At 40.2% G+C, this 25,971-nt stretch overlaps 1 protein-coding gene across 4 annotated transcripts in view; it reads left to right on the forward strand.

Moving 5' to 3' along the window:
* Positions 1-25,971, forward strand: part of MACROD2 (mono-ADP ribosylhydrolase 2) — an 841,246-nt gene that overhangs the window by 574,278 nt on the left and 240,997 nt on the right. For all 4 annotated transcript variants that reach the window (XM_064647572.1, XM_064647573.1, XM_064647575.1 and 1 more), the window contains one exon: positions 10,982-11,055. In XM_064647572.1, the coding sequence (XP_064503642.1) occupies positions 10,982-11,055 (74 nt within the window). The remainder of the gene's footprint in view (positions 1-10,981; positions 11,056-25,971) is intronic.

The raw sequence follows: 25,971 nt of genomic DNA on the forward strand, positions 1-25,971 counted from the left end.
CACCTTCTGCTAGTCTACCTGGAACATTGTGTTTCCAAGAGGATTATTTGTGTTTGGCTGTGGAGCAGAGCACAGAGGTCTGCCTCAAACAGGTACTTTTCCCCAAGCATAGTGTGGATCATCTCATGCCGACCATACACGTGATGTAAATTTAATAAAGCACTGGAACAAAGCACCCCTTTGCTGCCACATGGCCACATTTACAAGGAAATTGAGGTGGGAGGTCAATTTGCACTTAAAAACTACTGTTGGAGATGCCTGGGTTCTTAAGTGAAAGCCTTTAAATCTTGCTTGTCTGACAGGTGGTAAGAAATTTACACTTAAATTGTCCAGATCAGCTTCTGATTTGTACCGCGTTGTTGGAGAAAAGAAATTTCTTAGTCTTCCAAATCCTTCACTGCTTGATCTGACCAACCATAGCATCGGCTCCTTTGTTTGAAATCTGGGCATTGCTTCTGACTGCAGTAATTGTCATTACTTTTTCTCCTATCTCAGTTTGAATATTGTTCCAAATTGCTTGAAAAACACGTGTGTTTGGGTTTTTAAACACGGGTGTTTGGGTTTTTTGTTTCCTCCTGAAGAGTGGCATCTCACAAAATGGAATCATTTTACTTTAAGGCCTGATTTACCAATGCTGGTCTAACCAGAAATGTTGACATTTGTTAGACTTTTCTAAACATTAGGAATTCCCATTCCTTGCTAAAATAGAATGTTTGCTCGTGTAATGCTTTAAAAATAAATTAAAAAACCTCAACACACTGACAACTTATTGGAATACATGTTGAAAATGCTTTTTAAAACAAGTGTTAGTAAGACCTAAAGTTCACATCAAGACTAAACTGGATTTGAATTTCTGGGATTCGAAGTGCCATTAACTAGTTATTTAATTTCCTTTTTGATTGAAGTATGCAAGACTCAGTAAATGCATAATTGTGAGTGAAATGCAAATTAGAGTTGTTAGCAGAAATCGTTTTTTTAATAAATACTTGTTTGACAATTAGCACTGTGATCTTTTGACACGCAGAAGAACCTGATGAGATCTGGGTTACCTTGTTGATTGACTGATAGTGTTGGGTTTAAAAGGCAACTGATGCTGGGGGAGATTGTCAGTCGAAAGAAGTGCTGCAGTGAGGGCGTGCTAATGTGGGTATGTATAATTAGCACATGAGTAAATGAGACCTTAAAAAGAGAAAGGGGGTGGAAGAGAGTCAAGGTTTTCCAAAAGATTAGAATATTTTTGTATTTTACTCATTAATGGTTTATTTTACACTCTTAAGCATTTGAGGTCTTCCTGAGAGCACTGAAAGTGTTGTAACCAGGCAGCTTCGCTACAATCAGTTTTAAATTTCAAGTTTTCCTTACACTTGCTTTAAACCAGTTTTCCCATTAATCCAATCCTGAAACCTTTTCTAATCACATTTCTCCTTCTGTGTATATCGCTGTTATCTCAGAACAAGCAAAAAGAGTTTTCATTGCAGCATTGAGAGAAAGGTTCAAGTGCTGCTGGTAGCTTCCATGTAGTTTTTGTTGACAAAGGTGCTGCAATAGATCCTGAAATGAAGTTAAGTAGAGTAGACTGGCTGATTGCTGATACATACAGTGGCATAAAATCAAATAAGAGACACAGTGACCCTTGCTGCACAAAAAGAAGGATGTGTGGAGCTCACCTCTTGCTAGGCGAATGACTACTACAGAAATGAAGCAGCATCTAGGCAAGGAGGGAAAAATGCTTCCTCTTAAAAAATTAATGCATAAAATTGTTGAGATAGTGCAATGATGTGTCAAGTCCAACATCCTGCACAAGTGCTTGTTTTAGCAGCATACGAGTAGCGGGTGTTCAAACAGCATAAAGTGTTTCTGTACAGTGAAGAACAAGCCATTAAGCATCAAATATAAAATGCAACCCCCTCTCTGTTCCTCCCAAATGTACTGGCATTTTTGAACTCCAGATTGGCTAGAAATATTTCAGTTTTGAGCTCTTGTAGAGTTCCTAAATACAATAGCTCCTGGTCTGTGTGACCCTTTAGTGTGGTTTATCGCTGCCTGAGGCAAGAATGGAAAAAAACCCCACAGTGTGAATAAACACAAACCAAGAATCAATAATGTATTTGTTAAAAAGACTAAACTAAGTAGATTAAATATGCCAGACACAGTATCTCGCTTTTTCACCCAACCTGCCCTCTAACTTTCTCCTACATATGTCTCTTGGGAAAAAAGATAAAAGAACATCTTTATTACCTATTTTTTTCCTTTCTTTTCCTTTCACAAGGAGTAAATATATGTTGTTTCAGCTGATTTTCTTTATGTGCTCCTAGGAAATCCTTGATTTCCCTCAGAGAGGAGATAAGAACAGTGCTTCAGTAGAAATGATGTCTGATTGTTTTGTTTGTTCTTGTACGTGGATGGCCTTCCCCAAGTACTCTGTTGGTTTCAGATAATCCAGCTAGGTCTTTGGGTTGCATCTGTCAGAGCAATTGAACATGGTGGAAGTGATTTAAAGGCTAGAGCTGGGCTGGCAATGCTGTCTGTGTTCTCTATGTGACTTTGTGGTTTTTTTCTATTGCCTGTGTGGGTTTGATTCCTCTGAAATTTCTCAGGCTTTTTATGCTGCCATCTCCCTTCGTTTTGCTGTGGTGGCTCCTGTCCATTACACTCGTGTATCCCCAAGTTCTTGTAACTCCTGTCATCATATGCTGCCTATTCTACCCTGATATTACCTCTGTCAGATTCAGCCCCCCTCCTCAAAATCCTGAACCCCACCCTGCAGTAAGACATTCTGTGCTCCCTCCCTCTCCTCCTCTTCCTCCACCTCAACCTCCTGCACTTCAGTGTATTTTCCCTGCTCCTGTTGCCTGCACAAAGATCCTGTCAGCAAGAAGAAAGAGCCTCTCATAGCAATTCCTCCCCTTGTTCTCCTGCCCAGTCTGCAGTGGCAGATATATTAGAAACATCAGAGACTCAGCAAGGAGAGGCACGTCAAGAATATATCAGCTTTAGGCGAGCCTTCAAGTAGAGTCTGTAATCAATAGGAAAACACATTTTCATAGGGAACCAGGCTTTGCAAGGCCCAGGATCATTACTTTATTCCCACTGCTGAGCAGCAGATCTTCACTCAGTGCTTAGAGGCGGTGTGTGTCAAGGAGGGCCTGGGATAGTGTCAGTGAAGGTTAAGCATCACTGCACTGGGCCACATTTTTTAGGAGAAAGTAGCAGTTTCAAGTGGAATTCAGAGTATGTGGGTGTGTGGGGGTTGTTTTTTATCTCTTGTGGCATTAGCAGGGAACTTCGGGAAGGTGGGATTTATTCCCTACACTTTGTTTCACTCGAGAACAACAAGGCATTTTTATTTAAATCACTGGGTAGAATAAATGTTTAACCTTGTTGGAATTGTAACTACACTGAAGCCAATATCCCATTGCTGTGCAATTCAGTGTATGATGGGAGATTTCACAGTTGACTAGTGCTTTACACTTTGTTTCAAATTACTTTGGCTCTGTTATGTTGCCACCCTAAAAACCCAACTTGCTTGCTATATATGGCTAAGTAGAAGATGAAATACTCTGCATTAGGGAACTCATGTACACTTTGAAACCTCTTTCAATTAACATTTCTCTGTAGAACACTTGTTTCTGGAATAGCTCTTCTGGATATGGTGTAGAGTGTGTTTTAAGGAGAATGATGAGCTCAGGACAGCTGCATACATGTGTCTAAACAGCTGTGTGATTTACACAGATATTGCATATACGCTCTAATAGGTAGATTTTATAATTGCCAAACTACCTGCGTTAGTATATCTTCCACTTGCATTTGCATTGTGTGTACTTTCTCTTACCAGAGGAGAATGCTAATTCCCAGGACAGTGAGATCTTTTCCCTTTCAGTGTTGTGCTGGTGTCTTTCTGCTGTTTCCCCTACTATGCTCAGCTTGAAGCCTTAATGTTCCACATGGGCATTAGAAATTCCCTGACAGACAGAAAAGCTCCATCACACAAAGCAGTAAACAGCACACTATGATGCAGTTTGCTTCCCAGAGTCTCTGAGTATTGCTTGCTATGTTTTTTTTTTTTACAAGATTGCTAGAGAATCCATTTATCCATGATGTGGTTCCCCTGCAAGCCTACTCTTTCATAAATGCTGGAAAAATGAACCCAAAACCTTGACTTCTAATAAAAAAATGTACTGAGTGCTGCAGAAAAGTGATATGCTTGCACACATGCAGGTCTCTTGCAGAATGGCAGGATGATAAATCCTTCAGCAAGGTACTCTTAGGGAAGCTCTGTTCCTCCTCAGCAGTCCAAGTGTTAATGCATTTGCACTAAAACTTCAATGCTAATACATATCAAATAACCCAGCATACTTGACATCTAGTTTTTCTTCAGTGGAATCTTAAGACCTGTTGGTGCAAACCTCTGCTCACATGACTTAAATAATTACAGTGTTTGTCTGTATTCAGCTGACATTTTTAACACAATTATATGGCAAGTATTTTTCCAGTGATATCGATGTAGCAGAGTGTGAAGTGAAAAGTGGTGTGAAATCATGTGTTTCAGAGAAACAGCAGTGACATGGTTTGTCTTGTATCTCAGCCACCTTTGGGTAACTGACCCCTGTTGAATGCAGCTGTGAGCTGAGTCCAGATGTGCAGCTACAGAGAAGCACCTGAGTTGTAGCTGCTGAAGGTGAGTTGCTGTGCTGATCAGACAAGAGACCCCTGTCAGCCAGCACAGCTGTGAGCACACACCAGGCACCTTTTCCGACAGGCCAAGGCTGAGCAAACCCTGCTGTCAAGAGAACCAGTGTATCTCAACCTGCTACTTACCTTGGTTTCATTGGCCTGTGTGAGGTTCATCACGTGCCCTGGTGCCAACCCTGACTTCACCAGGGATCACCGAATTACCCAATGCACTTTGGTGAATAAAGAAGAGCTCTCTGTTATTTCAGTTCTCTACCTGCTTTGTGTCACTGTGTCATAGCATTCTTTTTCTTGCATTAGATGCTTCTTTTGAGTTCCTTTATTAACCACCTTCCACCAGCTGCCTCTGTCATGTCAGTTGAATGCAACTGGAAATGATTCTTCAGGAGCTGCATGTAGTTTTCTGTTGTCGCTGAATTTTTTCACTCCAGGAGAACGTGAAGGCATGTCCCTTGCATAGGAGGAATTGAGAAACATATGATGTTTTCTTCAGGAGAATGTTTTGTTTATGCACTTTGAAAATTTCTCATTATCCCTTGATGGTAATTAATTACTCCAGCACAGTCCATGAAGGATACAGTGCATAGGTGCAGCTTTGTTTCTCAGGGTAGCAGAAAGGTTTTTCACAGTACTCACTTTCACTGTCTTTCCTAGAGTTACTTTTTGAGTGGACATCAAATAAGGTTTTCTCTGGCTGAATGAGTTCAATAAGGCAAGGTAGGTTATTTAGCAGAAGATTCATGGCTCTTCTGTTTAGACTTCTTTCCGGGCACTTTCTTTCCCGGTTATGAGTTATCCACAAAAATTATCAAGGTAGCACCTTAGGTTGTTTGTCCAATCACAACATGACTATGGTTATTAAAAAAAAACCCAGAGAGAGAGGGAGAGGAAAAAAAAAAAAAAGCTCAAGAATAGCAACACAACAAGCTTGTTGGTAGAATACAACCATCTCTTCTTCCAAACAGGCTGGATTTACGATGGTAATGGGAATCAACCTAGCATGAGTGAATTCATTTTGACTACTAAAATACACTTTTGACAAGATGATTATATGGGATCAGTTGCAAGATTATACTGCTCATTTCACAGCTGAAGGACAAGTGGATGTATTGAGTTAACCCTACCTCAGGCATGCTGGGCTGTGCATCTCATTTGTTTCCTTTCATTGTCACAAGGCTGAAGGACTGTGATCAGTGTGTTGTCAATAGCTGGCCTTAACCCACGTGGCCATAATGAAGCACACTTATTTACATGTCTGCTGTGATTCAGAAAGCATTTGCAGCACCAGTAGTAATACTGGGTTTCAGAACAAGGGTGGAATAAATGCTTAGTGCCTTTTTTCTTTTCTTTCCCCCTTCTTCTTTCCCTCTTCTTCTTTCCCTTGGAACATCTTTATATTCCATACCATCTGGTGCTGATGATTCCACGTAGCAAGTGCTTGATGCATGGTGGAGATACCCTGTCATACTGACTGCAGAGACAGCCTTCAGTACAGTTCCACATTTTGAAAATGTGACAAGCTACTCAAGCTACTATTTGAAGAGCATCATTTATAGATCAATAAACATATTGGCAAATTTATAAACTTAATACGTGGAAGTTATTCCACTTTAACAGTCGTGTTGATTAAGCAGTGGGGCTCGGGGTTGATTTTAGCACACAGGAACAGTCTGCAAACTGTTACATCTTGATATATGCACAAACATGCCAGGGTAGATATTTTTTCTGAGAAAATATGAAAACACATAATGAGTATTTGTGTTGATGTGCATTTGGTTCTTTTCATGGTTTTCTTCAAAATGAAACCATTAAAACTGGCAAATGAGAATATTAAGCCTGTGATGAGCCTTTTAGAATCCACAGAGAAAGGAGCATGTTTTAAATGAATAAAAACCTGTCTAGCACTTAGGCTGTGCTAACAAAAAATGATACAGACCTTTCTTTTTTTGTCAGGATGAGTTGATTTACAGAAAATATTAGGCATCTCAGTTAAACTGACAAATTACAACACTCACCCCTGCAGCTACTGAAGTGAGTTTCTGGATTGACATTTGCTTGTTACTGTTATAACCTTCCTGTTATAATCTGTTACCATCATCACCTGCTAGATCATATTAAAGGTTGATTATTTAGTACCTATGTTTTGTTAATGGGCTTTTCATGGAGAGGTGGCATTACCTGATTGTAAGTTAAGCATTTTTAGTAAGATGCAGCACTGGATTGAGCACAGTAAAAGAGGCAGATAAAGCTACCAGCATCTCCATAGGATTTGGAGTTCCTGGAATGTGTTTCTATTGGTTTTGTGTCACAAAATCCTTGTTGCACTGTTATTCATTGAAGAACATTGTGCGGGGCCAGGAGTTGGACTCTTATGATCCTTGTGAGCCCCTTCCAACTCAGGATATTCTCTGATTCTGTGAACTACTTGTGTTCATTTTTCAGATACTGCACAGACAAATTAGGCACAGAGTGAGAGAAACTCATGATAGAGTGAATGTTTCTCCTCTGAATCCCCCGAGCACAAAAGGCTGAGCATTTGCACTAGACTGTCTAACAACAGGGAATTCATTGCACTTTTTCTGTACATTGAGGAAACAGGGGAACTTATGTTCTTACCAGTTGGTTTCCAGGGAATAAATACAAAATGTAATGGGAATGTCAATGTGTATCTCTAGTTACTGTCTTAGTTCTCCTCCACACTCTCCTCCTCTAAAACAGCACATTTATATTGTATCAAATATATCAAAATAATTCTGCCAGGTCTTATCGTGCCTTCTCTGGAAAATTATGGCCACGATGACTGCAAGAACTTGCACAGCACAAAGCTTGTTTTGCCAACCATTTCTCAGGCCAGGGTTAAAATTTCCAGGAATAAGGTGGTAAAGTCCTGGAAAGAGTTCCAGAACCTCGTAAGTTTGAAGGCCTCTTAGAGCTTTCCTAGGCTATCACTGTGGGTAATATCTGTGCAAGGACATATCAAAAGCAGTAGAGTTCAGATGGAATCTACTTTATGTGATGGTAGTAGGATGGGGTTTTTGGAGTATGGAGGCACAGTCATTCAGCTTAGGGAGTGAGTGATGCAGTTGATATGTCTATAAGCAACATGCAAAGAGGAGAAAAGGAAGTTTCTGGCTGATGCTGGTACCTGAGTCAGTGTTAAAGCTGGCAGTCATTTTCTAAAGGCATCACCATGTCTTTCAAACCACGCAGGGCTTTCCACACACCCTCGTTCCTCCTGACTTACCAGGCTTGCACCCACTGTGGCATCTGCTGTGAGGAGTAAAGCTGTACTTTAAAGGAGGTCTCCTGAACTGGAGGGTACCAGAGGCAGTGGCTGCTCACTTCCAGAATTTGCTGTGCTTGAGGGGTTGGGATCTTGGTAATGGCTGGTGAGATATGATCAGCAGGCACTGCAAAATGCAGAGGGTGGCAGTACAATTCTCACCCGCTGGAGCAGCTCTTCAGGAGCCAGACACAGCCTGTGCTGGTTTTGTGGTACGGCGTGGTTTGTTGCCAAGATTTTTCCTGTGCCAGTGGAGAATGTAGAAGCCCAGTCCAAGTTGGAGACCTGTGTCTGTGGGTGGGTAGAACTTCACCGTGCACCTGTCCATGACACAGAAGCAGGACATAAAACCATCCCTTTTTCTCCAGCCAGATAAACCCAGAGATGTCCTGTGGAGGCACCGCTCATGGCTAATATGTGCCTTTTTGTGCCAGTGTCCTTTTCAGTATGCTGGAGGAGCACTCACTGCAGTAACATGGGCCAGTGTCACTCATTACTTTACCTGTTTTATCTTTTGTGAAATTGAGCCTTTAGCCAGAATTGCCTGAGCTGCTGCTCCAGCAGTCGGTTAACTGTGAGGCTCTCGAGCTCATTTCTCTCAAGTAATTTGATTCCCACGTGCTCCCTGAGATTGCTTTCTTGCTGAAAGGAAAGTGGGAAAGGGGGGATAGGGGCATGGATGGGAGCAGACCAGAAATGTTGTGGCAGGCAAATGTAGCTTAGAGATAAAAGCAATGCAAAAACATGTTTTAAAAGATCCCATCTCACTTTATCTTCCTGTAACCCGGTCCTATAAACCAGAATGTTTTTCTGGTCAAGAATCAGAGACACAGAGTCTTTTGTGCTGGTGCAGGGTATGGAACAGGAGGCTAAATTCCATCCTGCTTCTGCATAGAGCCAGTAAGATAATCCTTTCCTTAAGCTTAGCAGAAATGCATGTAAAATGCTAATTAGATTGTTATTTTTGAGGGGTAACTGATCATAAAAGGCTCTTATGAATTTCAGTGTATTTTCTGAAACCATACACAGAATTCAAGGCTCTTTATTTTGGTTGCTGAACTGTTTCCTTTACATTGTGGTGGCTTAGGAGTAATTGAACATCAGTTTTCTAGATAAGCTTCTATTTAAGACTGGTTAGTATGGCAGCCATTTTCTGAATAGTTTGCAATTTATGCAGAGGTTCTATACAATCACCAGTGCTTTATCACAGTTTTGGGCAAATACCCTGCTGCAAGGGAGTAGAAAACAAACCTGAAAAGTTAATCTTGCTGGAGGGAGAATTGTTCTGAAAATAAACCATTCAGTGCATAAACAATGGTATATCAGTTGTCTGAAATACGCATTTGTCCCTCTGCATGTGCTCATTGTATGTCCAGGCTGAGCTGCCACGCTCAGGGTATGGAATTTGTGTGTGAGAAAGTCCCAGTTTGTTAGGTAGGATATTACTAATTTGAGCAGACAGTCTGCTTAGAGGTCTCTTATTTTATGTGGATGAAAATGGGGCTGTTGAAAGTCCCTTCTTTGGGTTTCGTTAATGGCCATTAGTTTGTGTCATGAGACATATGCCTTGATGATATCAGCAGCGTTATTAAATGTCACAAAAGTACATTTTCCCAGCAGCAATGGAAGTATATCCACGGTAACATTTGTACAGCCCAAGCTAATTTTCCATCGTGGGCTTTGTAAAAATGCTTTTAAAAATGTAAAAATCTGCTTCACTGAGAAGTGTGTGCAGAGGAAGCACATGCTAAATGTTGGTATTGCACAAAGATTAACTATTTTACTTGCCGTTCTTGCTGGAGGGTTGTCATCTGTCACTTCAAACAGCAACATGCTGCTGGACCAAATCTTCTGGGGTCCAGTTGCAGGGAGTGTTGTTTTGGGGATGTGACTCAGTGCAGAGACTTTGTTTTGTTTTGGTTTTTTTTCAAATCTTGCAATACACAAGTTCTGAAAAAAGGTTAAAGAGACTATGAGCCAAAAAGCTGGACAATTGTAATATTTGCAGTGTCTATTTCAGTTTATGATGCGGGGGTGATGTGTGATGTAAGAAAGGCTTTATCTACACAGCTGTACACCAAATTTCGTGACTTTTTCTTTCTAGCCCTGTTGCTTACTTGTCCACTGTGCCTGCAGCTCCACCTTTCAAAGCCTGTTCTATTAATCTAACCTACTGAGAGTGATTCATAGAGCTTATGGTTTTTATTTTTAAATCCTCACATAAATGATTCGCTGCCCTTAAGTTAGGATTTTAAGGGAAAATTAAATTAAGGCTGCCTAAGTAATGAAAACATCTTTGGGTTTGATAGATAGAGACCATCAAAGCAAAAAGTCTGTATCCCTGGAAAGATTTCTGATATTGTTTAATGCTGGGTGGAGTTACTATTGCTAGTACATCATGCAACATCAGGCCTTAAATTCATACCCTTATGCTTCATGAATTCCTTAATTTCCAAAGTTATTTGTTACGATTTAGGTCATAAATTGAGAGATTTCCAACTCAAGCATTTCTATCTTTGTAAGGCCTGTAGCATTGGGGTCATAGTGTGCTATAGTTTTGCTGACAGATGGATTAAAGAAAGCAAGCCTTAAGAAAGCCCTTATGCCTTAAGGAACATCTAAATTTTTCTTGCCTGCCATGAAATGTAAGCCTAGTATTTGTTACTGTGATATATGTGTTATATGGTTGCCTGCCTAGTATGACACATATATAGCTCTCTATTGTTTCTTCTTCTCTTGAGTAGTGGAGCTTTCCTAACAAGAATTAAATAAAAAAAATAAAAATAAATCAAATAAAACATCACTGGGCCTATTTTCAATTTATATAGCTGGGGAAAAAAGTAATTGATGTTACCTAAAACCTTTACAAAAATCTGTGAAGGGAGTTGACCAACTGTAGTTCCAAAACCTTTCAAAAAATAGGAAGGAAAAAAGTCCAGGTTTTTGTTTTCTTATATATTAAAAAATGTATGCCATTTATTTATCTCTCATTTCTTCTTTCTTTAGGTTTTCCAAATGAGCCTGCTGCTGTCATTGCCCTTAACACTATTAAGGAATGGTTAAGCAAGAATCACAATGAGGTATGGAATAAAATACTTTTTTTTCTTTTTTTTGCAAACTTCTGTTTCAGATTATGGTCTTTGACTTCAAAACTGTGAAAAGAGTAAACACAGGCTTGAGCCTCAAAGCCTTTTATTATTTAGTCTTAAGACCAGTGAAGTCAGGTCAGGGCAATATAGCCGGGGGAAGATTGTTGTATCTAAAAGCTACACTAGAGTTGAAGGGAAATACCTTTGTTTGAAACCATACTGTGCATTTCCTGTGCATTGTAATCTTTCCTGGCAGAGCAACAGACTATTCTCTTCCTAAGCTGTTTCTGAGTGTCAGGGTTTTTGGGTAATAATGAGGAGATTCTTGGAAAGGAAACGTTAGTCGAAACAGCCACCAAAGGTCAGTGGTGTTCCAGGGGTCACTTTACAGTAAAGAGCTGCTGGTTGGTATTTTCTATTTTCATTAATTTTTGGTTTGCTTACAGTTAAGTGTTTATTTCCCCTTAAATACTCACTAAATACATGAATTTTTAACAGGACTGGTTGTCTTCCAGTGGCAGCATTGGATAGTGATTATTTGTACAAGACAAAAAAATGCTTTCAGCAGAATGATCTCCACCTCTCCCCTTTCTAGTTTTTGTCTTTGTGTGGTTTGAGTTCTTAGCAGGCTGATAGTTCCTGGTGTTGGATTGGAGAAATGCAGCAAAGAAGTGACAAAACAAATAAAATAATCATGTCTTAAACTGTCAATCTGCCTGTTTCCTCACAATGACAGCCAGCAGATTTCAGACAGCTAGAGTCATTCAGTATTTTGTCTGAAAACATTGAACAAAGCATCCAGTGGAGAAGCACTGCATACAGGGACATAATTAGTAGTATTTTTCCTCTAGCAATGTATTCAGAAGGCCTTTTTTTCCCAAGAATCCGATATGTTGAGGGTTTGAATTGAGTAAGTTTATGCTGTTTGTTTTGGGTTTTGCCAGCTTTGAAGTGAAAGGAAATAATATATTGACATTTGAGTGGTACATTGAGGTTTTCAAACCTGGAGGTGCACTAAGGGTGCATACATCTTTGGACACTGGTTCTTTATAGCACTGAGTACTTGGTTGCTGTAGCTTTCATCGCTGCCACAGTGGCTTCCCGTGACTTAGAGATGTGAGCAGTGAAGCAGGAGTTTTGGATGGACAGGATTTGTTAAACGCTGTAGGTGCCTAAGTGTCATTGTCTTAGCCCTAGACTTATATTTTTTGGGATCTTGTCTGTTAATTTATAATTTTAACCTTGAAGTGTGAGGCTACAACCTCTAAGTTTGTGCTGCTTTACCATCTTATAACCTCTCCTAGTTACATTTTTACCACATAATTTTAAAAAAACGGGCTAAAAATAGTTTTCTTTTTTTCTCTGGAAATAAGCGTTTCTTCCTCAATAGCTGAGTCTATTTTGTATATACACCTCCTGCCTTGCTCCCTACAAACTCCAATTTAACCAGAATTATTTTGAAATAAATAGCTGTAGTTTACAATGTTTGGACAGTGAAAGGAGCCCAGGCTGTCCTGACTACAAAGCAATTGTTAAAAATTATCCTACTGAGCTTATACCACAGCTGTTTGTTCAATTTGGACTAGTATAGCTCACAGTTGTTGTCTTAAATGTTTCCTGACACCCTGAATCCCAGCCTAACCAAGCTGGTCTCATGCTGTTTGATGCACATGTGATGCATTTGATACAATTATTGCGTATTGGTGAATATGACAGTTCAGAGCTAATTCCCAAGAGCTTTTGTTGATTTTTTTGAAGGAAGTGGAGTGCTAGTTTTCAGTCAAGATAAATTTTTGTACTTTCTCATACAAAGCTCTCCCTCTTCTAAGATCCTTCTGCAATCTATTGGCTTGAATCTTAGGCTGTGGCATAGTAGCAAGTTTTACGTGTCATAAATAGGACAGCAGCAAAATAAAGATACCTAATTTTATTGAAGATAGCAGTAACTTATGCAGTAAAAGGGATCTTTGGGAAGCATACCTTTGCTAGGTTGCTGTTGTTTAATCTGTACAGCAAGGTGAGCATAGTTCATCTGGTTTAGAAGAACTGATTTAGCCCTGTGCCAGATGTCAGTCTGATCCATTTTACACTGTCACAGAATCACAGAATGGTTTGGGTTGGAAGGAACCTTAAAGATCATCTCATTCCAACTCCCCTGCATGATGAGATGCCACCCACTAGACTAGATTGCTCAGAGCTCCATCCATCCTGGCCTTGAACACCTCCAGGGATGTGTACACTCACTCCCTTGGATTAGATTTTGGGCTTTGAGTAGTAATATCATACATTAGCCAAACTTTTCCCCGAAGTAGCTCATCATACAGCAACAGAATGAAAAGGACTTTCTGTGTCTCAACAATATAGTCTGCTCTTACTGCAGACAGCTATATGATAGAATCCTCTCTATAAACTTCTGTCATAGAGACAGAGCAATTCCCACTACACCCACGGGATATTTAAATTCACATGTTCCAGTCTGGGAGCACAACCTCTAACGATTTGCCACGAGGGCAGCTTTTCAGAGTGCTGCCCACACTTCACTCCTGTTATCCCTGACCAGACCTGCTCCCCTGACACTGCCTGCCCTGTCAGGATGAGTCTGTGTGTCCTGCTAACAACCTCTCTGAACAAGAGAGGCCCCCTGCACTTGGCTCAGCCGCAGTTAAACGAATCAAAGTCAGCTCCTTCCCCTCATTCCTTCTTGTGCAATCCGCCTGCTTTTGAGAGGGTTCTGCTCCTTTAGTCCCAGGGGTGTCTGGCAGCCAGTTCTCCCCGTGGACCCAACCACTCACTAAGGTCTCAAACTCTTTGATTGTAGAATGTGAATTGATTGAATGAATTGAAGAAGTTTTAGTGCAAGGCAGAGACCAGAATGATAGTAGGCTCACAAGGGAATTTGCCTCCATGGCAATGCACCTGGCAAAACCAGGCAGGTGAATAAGATAGAAAGCTGACTATTTTCTAAGCCTTTTGTTGTGCTCTACAGCAGCCATGTCTCCTCTGCCTTCCTGCATCCCAGGAATCTGTGACAAATTTGTGAAAGATAAGGCAATATTGTTGTTTTCTCCTCTCTGCCTTCTTGTAGTACTTTTTCCCTTTGATGCTGTAATGAAGATTTTATCCACACCGATATTAATTCAAAATATAAATAAACCGGTTGCTACATTCCTTAGTCAGCCTGGGGGCCTGAAAATATCACCTAAATGACTCCTGTCTTGCAAGTTATGTTGAGAGTCCTGAGAATTTCTTTGTCATAGTATTTACAAAACAAGTGATTTGCATTTAATGAAAGGTTTTCTTATCCAAGTCCCTGGTTGTGCTTGACCCCTCAGGTGTTTCTATAAAAAGTTATTAGCGTGCTTAACTCTGATGTCACTCAGATGAATGTCTCATTACCATGCAAATGGAGTTAGCTCCTTTCTGAGGTTAATTGTTACAAAGCAACAGAGAGAGAGAGAGAGTTGTATTGTAATTTACTGAAGGTACAACCATCATAGTCCGGCAGCCTAAAACTCAACTACATAAAGTCCTCTGGGGAAAACAACAAGCAAGGGTTTGAACTCAGTTGTGTGTAACAGTAGCACTGTTCCATCTTGAAATGCAGCCCTTAGTCAAACTAATCTCTGGCCATGCTTTACACCAAGGTCTGCTGACTTGCAGCCAGAGGGCAAATCTAGTTTAGAAGCTGGTAAATGGTGTTATGCTCTAAGTGTAGAAATCCCTTGGAGCAAACTCCCTGGAATGACCACAGTCAGCAGGAGTGGTTAATTTACTGCAGACCACCTAGGCTATCTTCTTAGCAAACTGTGTTTTCACATTTCACAAAGTGCTCTGGAAGTTTAATGGAATTCTTCAGAGCGCAAAACAGAATAGCAGCCCATCTTTTAGGAAATTATACACTGGGATTCATTTAAAAATGCACATTAAGCTCTTTGAACAGGTCAGAACTTTTCTTTCTGTGATAATTTGGTCAAGTTTGAGGTGTTGCCACCTGATTTCCCATAATGGCATCACAAAAAAGTTGTGACACCTTTAAATACTTGAACCCCCCTGTGGTTTTGAGGGTGATGGGGAGAGAGCTATCTTTGGTTTTTTGTGGCTGGTATCTTGGAATGTTTGCAATGATAGAAATTATCTGCTTTTTGCTGTGCTTCTCAAAAGGGTGAAAAATAAAAAGAGCTCAGTGTGTGCCTTACCTTATGTCACTGACATGAAAAGCCTCAGGACTTTTTCACTGCTCAAGAAAAGACTTTAATTTAACAGCACATTTAGTTCAAAGCATTGTTCTTTCTCTTGCACAATATCTCACAACATTTATTGCCCACCCCAGTAGAACAACAACCAGGAGAGTGCGATGGCAATACATGTGCCATTGAAATAACTGAGGCAAATTAAAAGCACATAAATGGGAAATAAATCAACAAATTCCTGATTTCTTTTCATTAGACTCACTGCTGAAGAGAGACTTTTTCTTAGTTTGCCTAAAGTACATGAGCTTTAGGTCCCCATGTTTTAGCAGTTATATGTCATCCCTCAGCCAAAAAAGATGTGTGCATTTTCAGCAAAACAAGATGAGCAAAATCCTGATTAGGTTGGAATAAGTGGAATTCTCTTTTAAGTGCTAGGTACTGGTGCCTAGTTTGGAGAGAGGAGATGTCATGATGGACAGCTACTGCCTGAGAGGACAGAGCAAAGGGAGTTGCCACTGCTCTCTGTTGCACAAGGCAGGCTTGACTGAAAGATCATTTCATTATTAATTTTAATTTGTTTTTAATTTCTCTTTCCTCCTCCCTTTGGTGGTCTCAGCAATCTAATTTTGGCTCTTCATTCTTCAGAGACAATTAAACAAAGTGGCATCGTGAGACAAGGTCTTGTCTTTATCTCTCCAGAAGGATGCAGATGGAGTCAGTGTGTCTTGGAAAATGTTGCCTGATGCAGTTTCATTTAATGTAACCTCAGTTAGATTCCCCTGGGGCAGAGCAACTAACTTTCTATGTTTATTCCAGAAAGGAGTGGAGTAGCTAGCTGGCAATATTTAATTAATGAAAGGAAATTAAAATATATATATATATATATAAATGCAAACAACTTCCCCTAAGATACCATTACTTTTAGTTTTGCTTGGTTACTTTTTGTGCTTACAGTTTTACAGTTGCCAACAAAACCATGTGAAATTTTGACAAAAATATATGTATTGATGCCCAAGGTGATATCTTTTACGACAAGTTCAGGCCTGCAATGACATGTATTTATTTTAAAGTATATTTATTGCTCAGAGATAAAGCCCTGAAAATACAGGTTTCAATTGAAGCCACTGACAGATCCTCAAGGACAGTAAGGGTGCCGATAAAAATTCAGGCGGCTATTTTGGTCCCTCTGATATGCCAGTATCAGTTGATTAACATAATCTCCTCCCCTCCCCCAGCACCGTTCTCTTGGGTAGGTTAAAAAATGATCTCCTTTCTATTTCTACATTCTAATTAGGTGGTAATCATATGCTGCTCTGATTGAAATGAAAATCAGCCATCATGCCACTGTCATCTCGCTGAAGTCGAGGAAAAAATGCTTTTCAACTGGTACAAAATTAAAATGATTTACTTGCTCTGTGTAGCTGCTCTCTCACCGGGCTCAGAGAGATTCAGTGCTGCCCCCAAAGCCCAAATCTAACTATTATCCCAACAGACAAGTCATTTTCTGAAATGATAAGCCAGCAGCCAAGGCAGAGATGCTTTTTTATATGTTCTTCAGGCTGCTGTTTAGATAGAAGGCTGATAAAGCGAAGCGGACAAAGCCCATCTTCATTACACATAATACTTTATTTATTAAACTTGAAAAGGTTTTGGTATTTTTGCTACAGCTATTGAGAGAAAGGCAGGAAGCATCCCTTTTGGACAGGAATGTTAGAGCTTCTGATGGCTGAGAATGTCCCAGGTGACCTCTGTGATGGTTTGTGAGGTACTCACTTGTGACCCAAATAAAACTGGGAGGAAGGAGTTGAAAACATGGCTTTCTGCCACCCCTTCCCTCTAAAATTTGTGGAGGATCAAGGAAATCCACCCCTAGACATAATGTAGATGTACTCAGTGAAAACATGTAAAGGTTTCTCTAACTTGAGTGTACTGCATCAATAATACCTCCTGTAACTCCGTTACAGCTAATGAGTGTCACTAATACAAGGCAGAGCTCTGCATGGGTTCTTTCGTGTTTACAGCAGTTAACTACCTAATAATTGAAATTTGTCAAAGTGTTTATTCCTTTTATCCTTACAATTTAATAGCAGTTATGATAACAGGAGCCTGGATAGCTTGAAAATTCTACAGGCGTGTAGCTAAATTAACAGAATTGTCTCTATTTCAGGGTTGAGATTTCATTTTGTTTCTTTAATTTTTTTTTTCTCCTGAATTTTGTAAGTTTGGAGGGGCCTTATTACTGTAGTGAGCTGTGTGAAAAAAAAAAACAAAAAACAAACCACCTTTAAAATAAATAGAAACTATGGGGTTTCTCTTTCCTATTACTTCTTGCACGACAAAAAAAAAAGATCAGAATAACACCCCTTTATTTCAGTACTGGCTTTTGTCCAGAAATCTGATAATTTCAGCTGGCTTATCAAATCAGCCCAACGCAGAAGGTGTCCAGCCTTCGCTTTGATAAGATTCAGTTATTGTTGCTACCCTTCTGGAGACTTTAAATCGTCTCGTGTTCCTCGCCCTGTGTGTACGTAGGAATAAATAGACAAATAAATGAGGACTAGCAATCCACGTAACTTGGGTGAGATTCATGGATAAAATACTTCATGAGTAATGAAGAAATTGCTGTTAGAATCTCTGTTTTGCTTCTGAGCTTTTCACATTAGTAAGTCTGTTGTGATTTATGTTTTGCTATACTTTGAGCTATAGCAGTGGATTACAGCTGGATCTTAGCAGGAATTGCGCTGAGATGGGCTAAGAGGAAGGAGAGGCTGGAGAAGGTTTGCCTTCTGAGGTTTGCAAGACAGCTCCTATCATGGAGACAGTGTTTTGGGAGGCTCACAGCAGAACCTGCCTGCCCAAGGAGGGGTTTGGCTGGCAGTACACCAGGTGGGACGGGCGGGTACCAGCTGCTGGCCCAGCCACAGTCCCCACTGAGAGAGAAGCCACTCTGCTGGCATGGGCAGCATCCCTTCCACACGAGCCAAGAGCATGTGCTTGGTTTTACTGGCACTTCCCTGGCATCCTGCAGAGCGTGCCATGGCTTCTCTGGGTGTTCTGTTTCCAATAAACTCACATAGCTGCTTTGCCTCTGGAAAGCTGCCGCTTCGGTTGGGTTTGAATTCAGTTCTGTCACCTACAATTTTCCCCAAAGCAGAATGTCCAGCGTGGCGTGTGAGGGTGAAATAGTACTAAAATACAAAAAATACATGAGGTGAGTCTCATACTGAAGCAAGCACTGGATCACCCTACAAAGGACCAACTGCTGGAATATTAAGTTTTACTCTGTTTTCCCATCTGAGATTTTAGCTGGCCAACTCCTACCATTGTTTCCAACCACATTACCATCAACAGTAGGTCACAGTCAAATCTATACAGAAGGAAACCCACATGGATTCTTATAGCCAGAGTGCATTCCCTGGCAGGAACAAAACGAGTTTATTGCTGCTAGAGTTCGGGATCTTGACATATAGTTTGAGATATATGATTCTGACATTTAATAGGTTAGATGATATTGGCCACATACTTCATAGGTTCTGTATCCTGCTGTATTCCTGGGAAGGTGAAAAATGGATCTGTCTATTATATATGAAATGACAGAACAGACGAGAAGAGCACTTTGGATGTGGGGAGCATTGACAATAAGGACCTGTAGAAACATGGGAATTGACTGGCAGGCTTCCAAGATAAAATACCTGATAATTAATACAGAAGAACTTGCTTAAATTCAAATGTGAGCACAGTTTAAGGGTGCATATTGCCTTCCTACTTAGGCTTCAGGATGGATTATGTGATTTGTTCATTTATTTGGGATTGATGAAAAAATGGAAAATAAATTAGTTGAGCTATGAAATTCTTCCACAGGAATAAACAATGCTTCCTGGGAAGAGTTTTGAACAAATACCATGTGAAGACTTACTCAGGTTTTCGCTTTTCTTCTAACCTGATCTCTCATGAGATAACAGAGTGAAGGTTAACTTTTACCAGCATAGGCTGTTTAGAGATACTAAATTTAAATAGAATTAATTTATTGAAGCCTTATTTTATTTTTTCTTATGTAAAAAAAATTAAGGATGAATATGCTTTGGGGCTACTAAGATAACTGGAAAACAATCGGTGGTTACATGATAAATACTGGCTGAGGGTAAAAGCAGAATTAAGTAGCTTTAAAAGCAGTATGATTTTACAGTTGAAATGGAAGTCACCGTGGCACAGAGCACAGCTTTGACTTACAGATGTGCCCTGTAAATAACCAAGTCAGTGTTGCCCATGTCTCTCTGCTTTTCTGTCTTCATCCTGATTCAGGAGTACATTTTCAGGTTGGATTTGAGATGCTTTTCTGAGTCAGGAATATTGAACTCCTCTGAACCAGTGTATTTGTCTTGTCTTTACTGTTAGACTTAAGACACTGCATGGTAGGACCCTGCCCTGCCCAGTCTCTAGTACTGCAGGCTGAAATGCAATCCTAAGAACCAACTGCTGCATGTTCATCCCCGTGATCAATGCACAATAAATCCAGGTTGATAGGTGTCTTTCTAATTTCTCCCCCTTGCAAGAAACTAAGGCCTTTCATGAGCCCATCTCCAAACATCCTGGATTTGATGTTGTGCGCAGAAGGGATTTTTCAGGTTCTGCATTCTTTTCTGGCTTCTTCCATCCAGCTTTTCCATACACTTAGAAGCGCTAAGTAATTAAGCCTCAATCCAGCTACGTATTCTCTGGTTGGGGGAAAAGGTTGATATGTGATTTTCAGCTTCTTCTGCTGGAAACTTCACCTTTGATTTAAAGTCCCTTTGGGTTTCATGAGCCAAAAGGTTAAAAATCCTTAGTCTTCTATTTGCATATTGATAGTCTTATCCTTTGGTTGGAACGGTGATGTATAGCTACTGTTTTATAGATAAAATACAGTCTACTTGATTAATTTCGTTAATTCTTTTTGCTTTCACTTTGTTTTGCGAAAGCGTGTGTCAAATGTCTTCTCCCTGTGTGGAAGCAGCCTTTGAACCTGCACTGCTGTGTGCTGTTCTCAAGTGAATGCTGAAACCTTGCCCTAATGTGAAACAAACTTATCACGCAGCACTTTGACTCCCCTGAATTCAATCCTGATGCTGTTGGATGATAACCTCTTCCCTGTGGACATCTAAACAAACATCTCCCTTTGGGGCTGCGTGCTCATAATGTACGATCTGTGTTATGATAACCTCCTGGTGGGAAATGTTTTGGAAGGGGCAACAGAAATGATGTGCTTTGGCCCTGCTCACTGTGTTCCCTGTTAAAACCTCTCCCTACAGACACCATATTAAGTTCATTAATATTTACAAAGCAAATATATTTCCCTTCAGACAGTTGAGGTGCCACTGCCCTTGATTTTTGTGGGATTCTATGCACATTGACACAGCTTTATATAGTGTAAGTGCAATATCTCATTAATATGCATACTTGGATTTGTAGAATACCCTGGGCATTTCTTTTTCCAGTGTGACTTTTATGGGGCATATCGTATGAGAATAAAATCTCATTAAAACTACAGGTTGCTTATGTGTATGTGCTCCTCAGCATGGGGTCTGAGTCTGCATGGGAATTTGGGAAGTGCCTGGCATGCTGTTGGTACTGAAGCCCCTATTAGCAAGGTGGAATTGTGTATATAAGAAGCTGCAGTACCACAGACCATCAAAGATGCTTGTAATTCGAAGCTCTGGGTGTAAATCCAGAGGCTAAGCTTCTATAGACTAACACTAGTCCTCAAAGCACTCCTGAATTTTAGCAAAGATGAAATTTTTGCAATGAAAGGATTTTTGCATCACAGTTGCTAATGAGGAAGGACGAGCATCAGTATCTCTAATCATAGAATCATAGAACCTCCTGAGTTGGGAGGGATCCACAGGGATCATTGAGCCCAACCAGGATGGCAGTGTTAGTGTTTGTTACAGGATGTAGAGAAAGAGCCTGAAGTAGCTCCCATGCTGGAAGCACAAGTATTTGCAGGAAAACCAGCTCTTGTGGTGGTGAGAGCTTGGTGTTTCAGATTCTGCAAGGCTCACTTTGAGACAGAGATGTCTTTGAGGGACAATCCCATCACATGCAATTTATAGCCATGGCACTACAAAAAATAAATCTGGCTTGTATGATGCCTCCAAATAGCAGAAGCTGAGAGGGAAGTAAGTAATTGTAAAATTTTTCAGAAACTATTAAGAGAATAAAGAATTCTTTACAGACATATAATACCAAGAATAAATACTGCTTCAATGTCAGGTTGCCAGTGAACTGGGGTTTTCACCAAAATGGTCAGTAACCTGTCTTGACCGGTGATTTATGGTCACCTTCTATATTGTGTATGTGGGAAAAAGGGATCCTGCTATTGTCTGGCCAAAGAGGGGCAGGTGTTGAGCTGTGGATAGCCATGTATGGTTTTTTCCCTTTGGCCAGGACTGGGAGTAAGCAGGAACAAGGCAGGTTGACACTGTCTCTTACCCAGCGTATTACCAGAACTTTAGGAGTGAAGTGCTGAGAAGCTCTTTGATCCAGGTTTTTAGTTCCCAGATGTCTCAGTTGAAAGGGAGAGCTGCAATAGACCCACCATTATCTAGTGGGCTTTCTGAAGCGTCCTGGTGGAAAAACTTGAGTTTTGGATGTGCTACATATCCAGAGAAGTCACATGGAGTAAAAATGAACTGCTGGGATCTGGCAGGTTCCAGAACGCCTTGCTCTCCCCTCCTTTGTACCTCTTTCCTTCTGCAGTTTTTTCCTCTCAGCTATCCCTGTTCTGCCCCCTGAGTGAGTAGTGAACTTGTCTCTTTATATTCTGCTCTATTGCCTGGGCATTTAACTGAGCACTTTGGATCGGGAGGTGGAAAACAAAGGCTGTACCTCTGCTCTGGGTCTATCTCATGTGCTGCAGCTGTTGTTTTGAGGTAGGGATTTCAAGTCCAGCTGCTCCTTATTGACCCTGTGGGGAAGTGGCAGGTTGAATCAATTATTTGACATACACATTCTCTGTTGGCAGGATTCTCCAGAGCCTTATAATGGCACAAATGATGTTACTTGCTAGTGCAGAAAGAAAGTTACAATTGGGTATAGCAATTAATATGCAATTAGGAAGGCATTCTTTTTTCTTTCCAAGTATTTTTTTTCCAGTTATTTTTAGATTTGAATTGACTGAATAGTTGAAGAATTCCTTTTAGAAAAGAGGAGGGGAGTAGTATTTTTTTTGTGCATTAGCTTTGATTTTTCCTCCTGCAGGGACAGCAAGAAGCACAGGCAGCTGTTATTTAAAACAAAATTGAACATGAAATGTTATCAAACCATTTAGTATCTCTGAACTGTAACACAGCGGTTCTGTGTTTTAATAATGTATTGTTGTTTATTATGCACTGCATTGCTGCTCAAACTTAAATTTGTTTAGAAAAGTAATGAGATTTAAATGCAGTTGGAGTGTATCTCTGAAAGCAGTCTATATCTAAGGTATTTTAGTAATTTCCTTGCTGTCCAAGGTAATGACACTGCCCAGCAGGATGTGAGGAGGAAGAGGTTGGGCTGTGGATGTGTTGAGATGTCAACATTATCCGAGATGACAACGTCTGGGAGCAAAAGAGCAGAGCAATCAGAACCCCCCTTCAGCCCGTGGCCCCACTGTCAGCACAGGTGTCAATTTGTGCCAGTGCCTGGGGTGGTTTTTGTGATGGTGACACGTGTGGCTTTGGAGCTGGATTGACACACTCAGGGCCACCAAGCAGCCCCAGCTGCCGTCCCCGCTCAGACACGTGTCACCTGCGCTGGGTTTGACCTCCTGATGTGCAAGCAATAAAGGCTCTATATTTTATAACAGTCTCCAGAGCTGTCCTGTCCCAGTTTTCAGCTAGATTAATTAGCACCCATGTGAGTAATTCCATACGCAGCCATTTAGAGCTGTTAACTTTCTTCCAGAGTATTTTCTTTTAAATGCTCTAGAAAGTGGTTTGGAAGAAATACTCCCTGGTTAAATGAAAACATCTATGAATGTGAAGCCATAGACGGTGTATATTTTATAAAGCTTTATCAAATGAAAATATATGACAAGTACAATGTTTTGCTGGCTGGGTGGCCTCTGTGGGCTTTTGCTAAAAGAGGTCAAATTGGTTCTGTGAACTTAAAACCACAACTGTACTAATTAATGTGATAGGAAAATGTTACAAAATGCAATATAATTATTCATAGAACTGGGTCATAATTTCTTTTTCTGTTAGTCTTTGAGCATATTGCCACACCGCAGTGCTTTTCATTAATAATGAAGACATTTTGGAGAAATAGTATTAGCAGCTGGTTGACTGTAGTTAATTGACATATTATTGTATTCCAGCACATTCTGTCAGGGACTGCTGTGAATGGCTTAAAGGCTTCTAGGGAGAAATAAAGCAGAGATAACCAAGAAGAAGTTGTTTAAGTTAACAGTTCTCAGGCTCTGTATACCCTGATTCTAGGAGGCAAATTACTAAAATACATAGAGAATTTTGATTTAGAAAATAATGATATAATGGACTTAATAAATTTTGTCTGTGGGAATAGCACATCAGCTCTTGTAGGAGTAGGGCAAGGCAGTGAAGATACGGAGTATTTTAAAACCTGAGTGACTAAACGACATAAATCCATTTACTTATGGATTTAATCGAGGCTTCTTTGTCAAAAATTGAAGTAATGAATTGACATGGAGTTAAAGGAATGAACCCTGTATGTAATGAGGCATGCTAATTACTGCCTTCTCCACTCCCACCCCCAAGGTTAACAGCTTCAAATAAAGGCATCTTTGTTTTCAGAGTGAGGACTAGAGAAGAGAGGCAGAATGAAGCCATGGAGGGGACTTAGCAAGTCCTTCACCTCCAGGTCACAGATTCCAATCCAGACCATTTTGTCCATGCCTGAGATCTTTCCATCCTTTGCACTAGTCTGGCCTCTGTAGAATGAAATGGAGGACGTGGCTTTGGTCGTGATCACAGTTGACATGACTCTAGTTGTACTGATGGACATTATGTATTTAAAGAGTCTTATTCTGCAGTCACAGCACCCAGCTGGAGTTTGCTTTTCATTCCAGAGTATTTGGGATTAGGCACGAAATAGAAAACGGCAGCCTCTGGTGTGGATAGTTTCAAATGTTCATGGGCATATGAAGGAATTTCTTCTTAGATGTGCTTATTGAAGGAAATGGAAAGTGGGCACTTCAAAGGAACCGAGCTATTTGATCACGGAAGGTTTTATTGTACAGTTAATTACGTCAAATAGGCTGAACCGAGATAGAGCTCTTAGTGACTTTTTTGCTGTGTATATAATTAGATCTACAGAGCTGTTTCCTCAGCTGGTGTCAGGCTGCTTAGCTCTATTTAAGTCAATTTGCATCAGCTCAGAAGCTGGACCCCGGTATTTATGGAACCGTTGACTGTTTATTATACCAAAGTAACACACAGCCAAGTTCTGTCCCCTAAGGAAATTTAGGCCAAGATGTATAAAGTAAGAAAAATGGTACCGTGCTCACTTTTAAAGTAATGGTGGGCTAATCTCAACCTTCAGCACTTCTGTTTGAAGCTTGTTAGAACTTAGAGCAATTGAATAGACAAATAAGAGAATTACCGTGGTGTTTTGGAGATGGACTTGCAATTCGAAGAAAAACTTGTGGTGGGTGATTTTGGTCTTTGTGATCTGTGATCAGAAGGTGAAAAATAGCAGGCATGGAAGAGTTTTTAATTTGAAAAACACTGAAACTCTCCATATGCAAGCTTCCAGATTCTGATTTTAAAAGATGACACTAAAAATACCAACTTTCCCGTGCTAACAGTGTTTAAGTTTGAGGTCAGTGTTACTCTTATGCTTCCTACAGCTGAAAACACAGGGATCCCAATAGAATAGCACTCTCTGTATTAATTAAATGATTTTAATACAGTTAATCCTTCAAATTGTGCTCAAGCTGTTCATGGATATTTTTAGCTCTGTAGGCCTTGGAATGCCCAGTTTCTTGCACTCAGCTTTTATGTTCATCATTGCCAGAAACAGGGTTAACAGAAGTGTTAAAAATACTGTAGAAAATACCAATGTCTAATCTAGTGATTAATTAAGTTACAGTCATTTACCTCAAGCTTTAAAAAGATGCTTTGTCTCACACTAATTATTTCTGTATTGTCCTTATTTGCATCACAGGCATTTTACTGCTCTTCATCTTAACTTATCAAATCCTTCTTGCTCATGCATGAATCTGGACAGCTGGATGCCACTAATGGGGCAGCTAGTGCTACCCAATGGTCTATAATCAACATTCTGTTGCCACACATTAGCATCACACTGCATGCCTAAAAGGACTAAAAAATTTGATTTGTGAAGCAACAGCTGATTAGGGATGATTAATAGAAAGACTGAGGGGTGGTGGATATTGTGTAACACTTCTTATCCTTTCAGAATCCAGCCTAGAATGGCATATCAGCTATGTCAGTGTGAGCAAAAACAGATGAACCGTTGTCTGAATGTTTTTATCATTAATCGTTTCTCAAAGGCTGTTTAAAACGAAACACATCTAACAGCATTCAAATGAAAATAAAGGTGGAAATCATCATAAAACCATGACAAAGAAAATATATTTTAAACAAAACATATCAACTATTTTTTCTGCAGTGTCAATGGAATACAGGATGCCATGATAAATATATTAAAATATTACTAAATGCACCTTAAATGCCTTGCTAGATACAAGAGAATTCCATGC

This window comes from Pseudopipra pipra, chromosome 3 (assembly GCF_036250125.1).
Source record: "Pseudopipra pipra isolate bDixPip1 chromosome 3, bDixPip1.hap1, whole genome shotgun sequence".
NCBI lineage: Eukaryota > Metazoa > Chordata > Aves > Passeriformes > Pipridae > Pseudopipra > Pseudopipra pipra.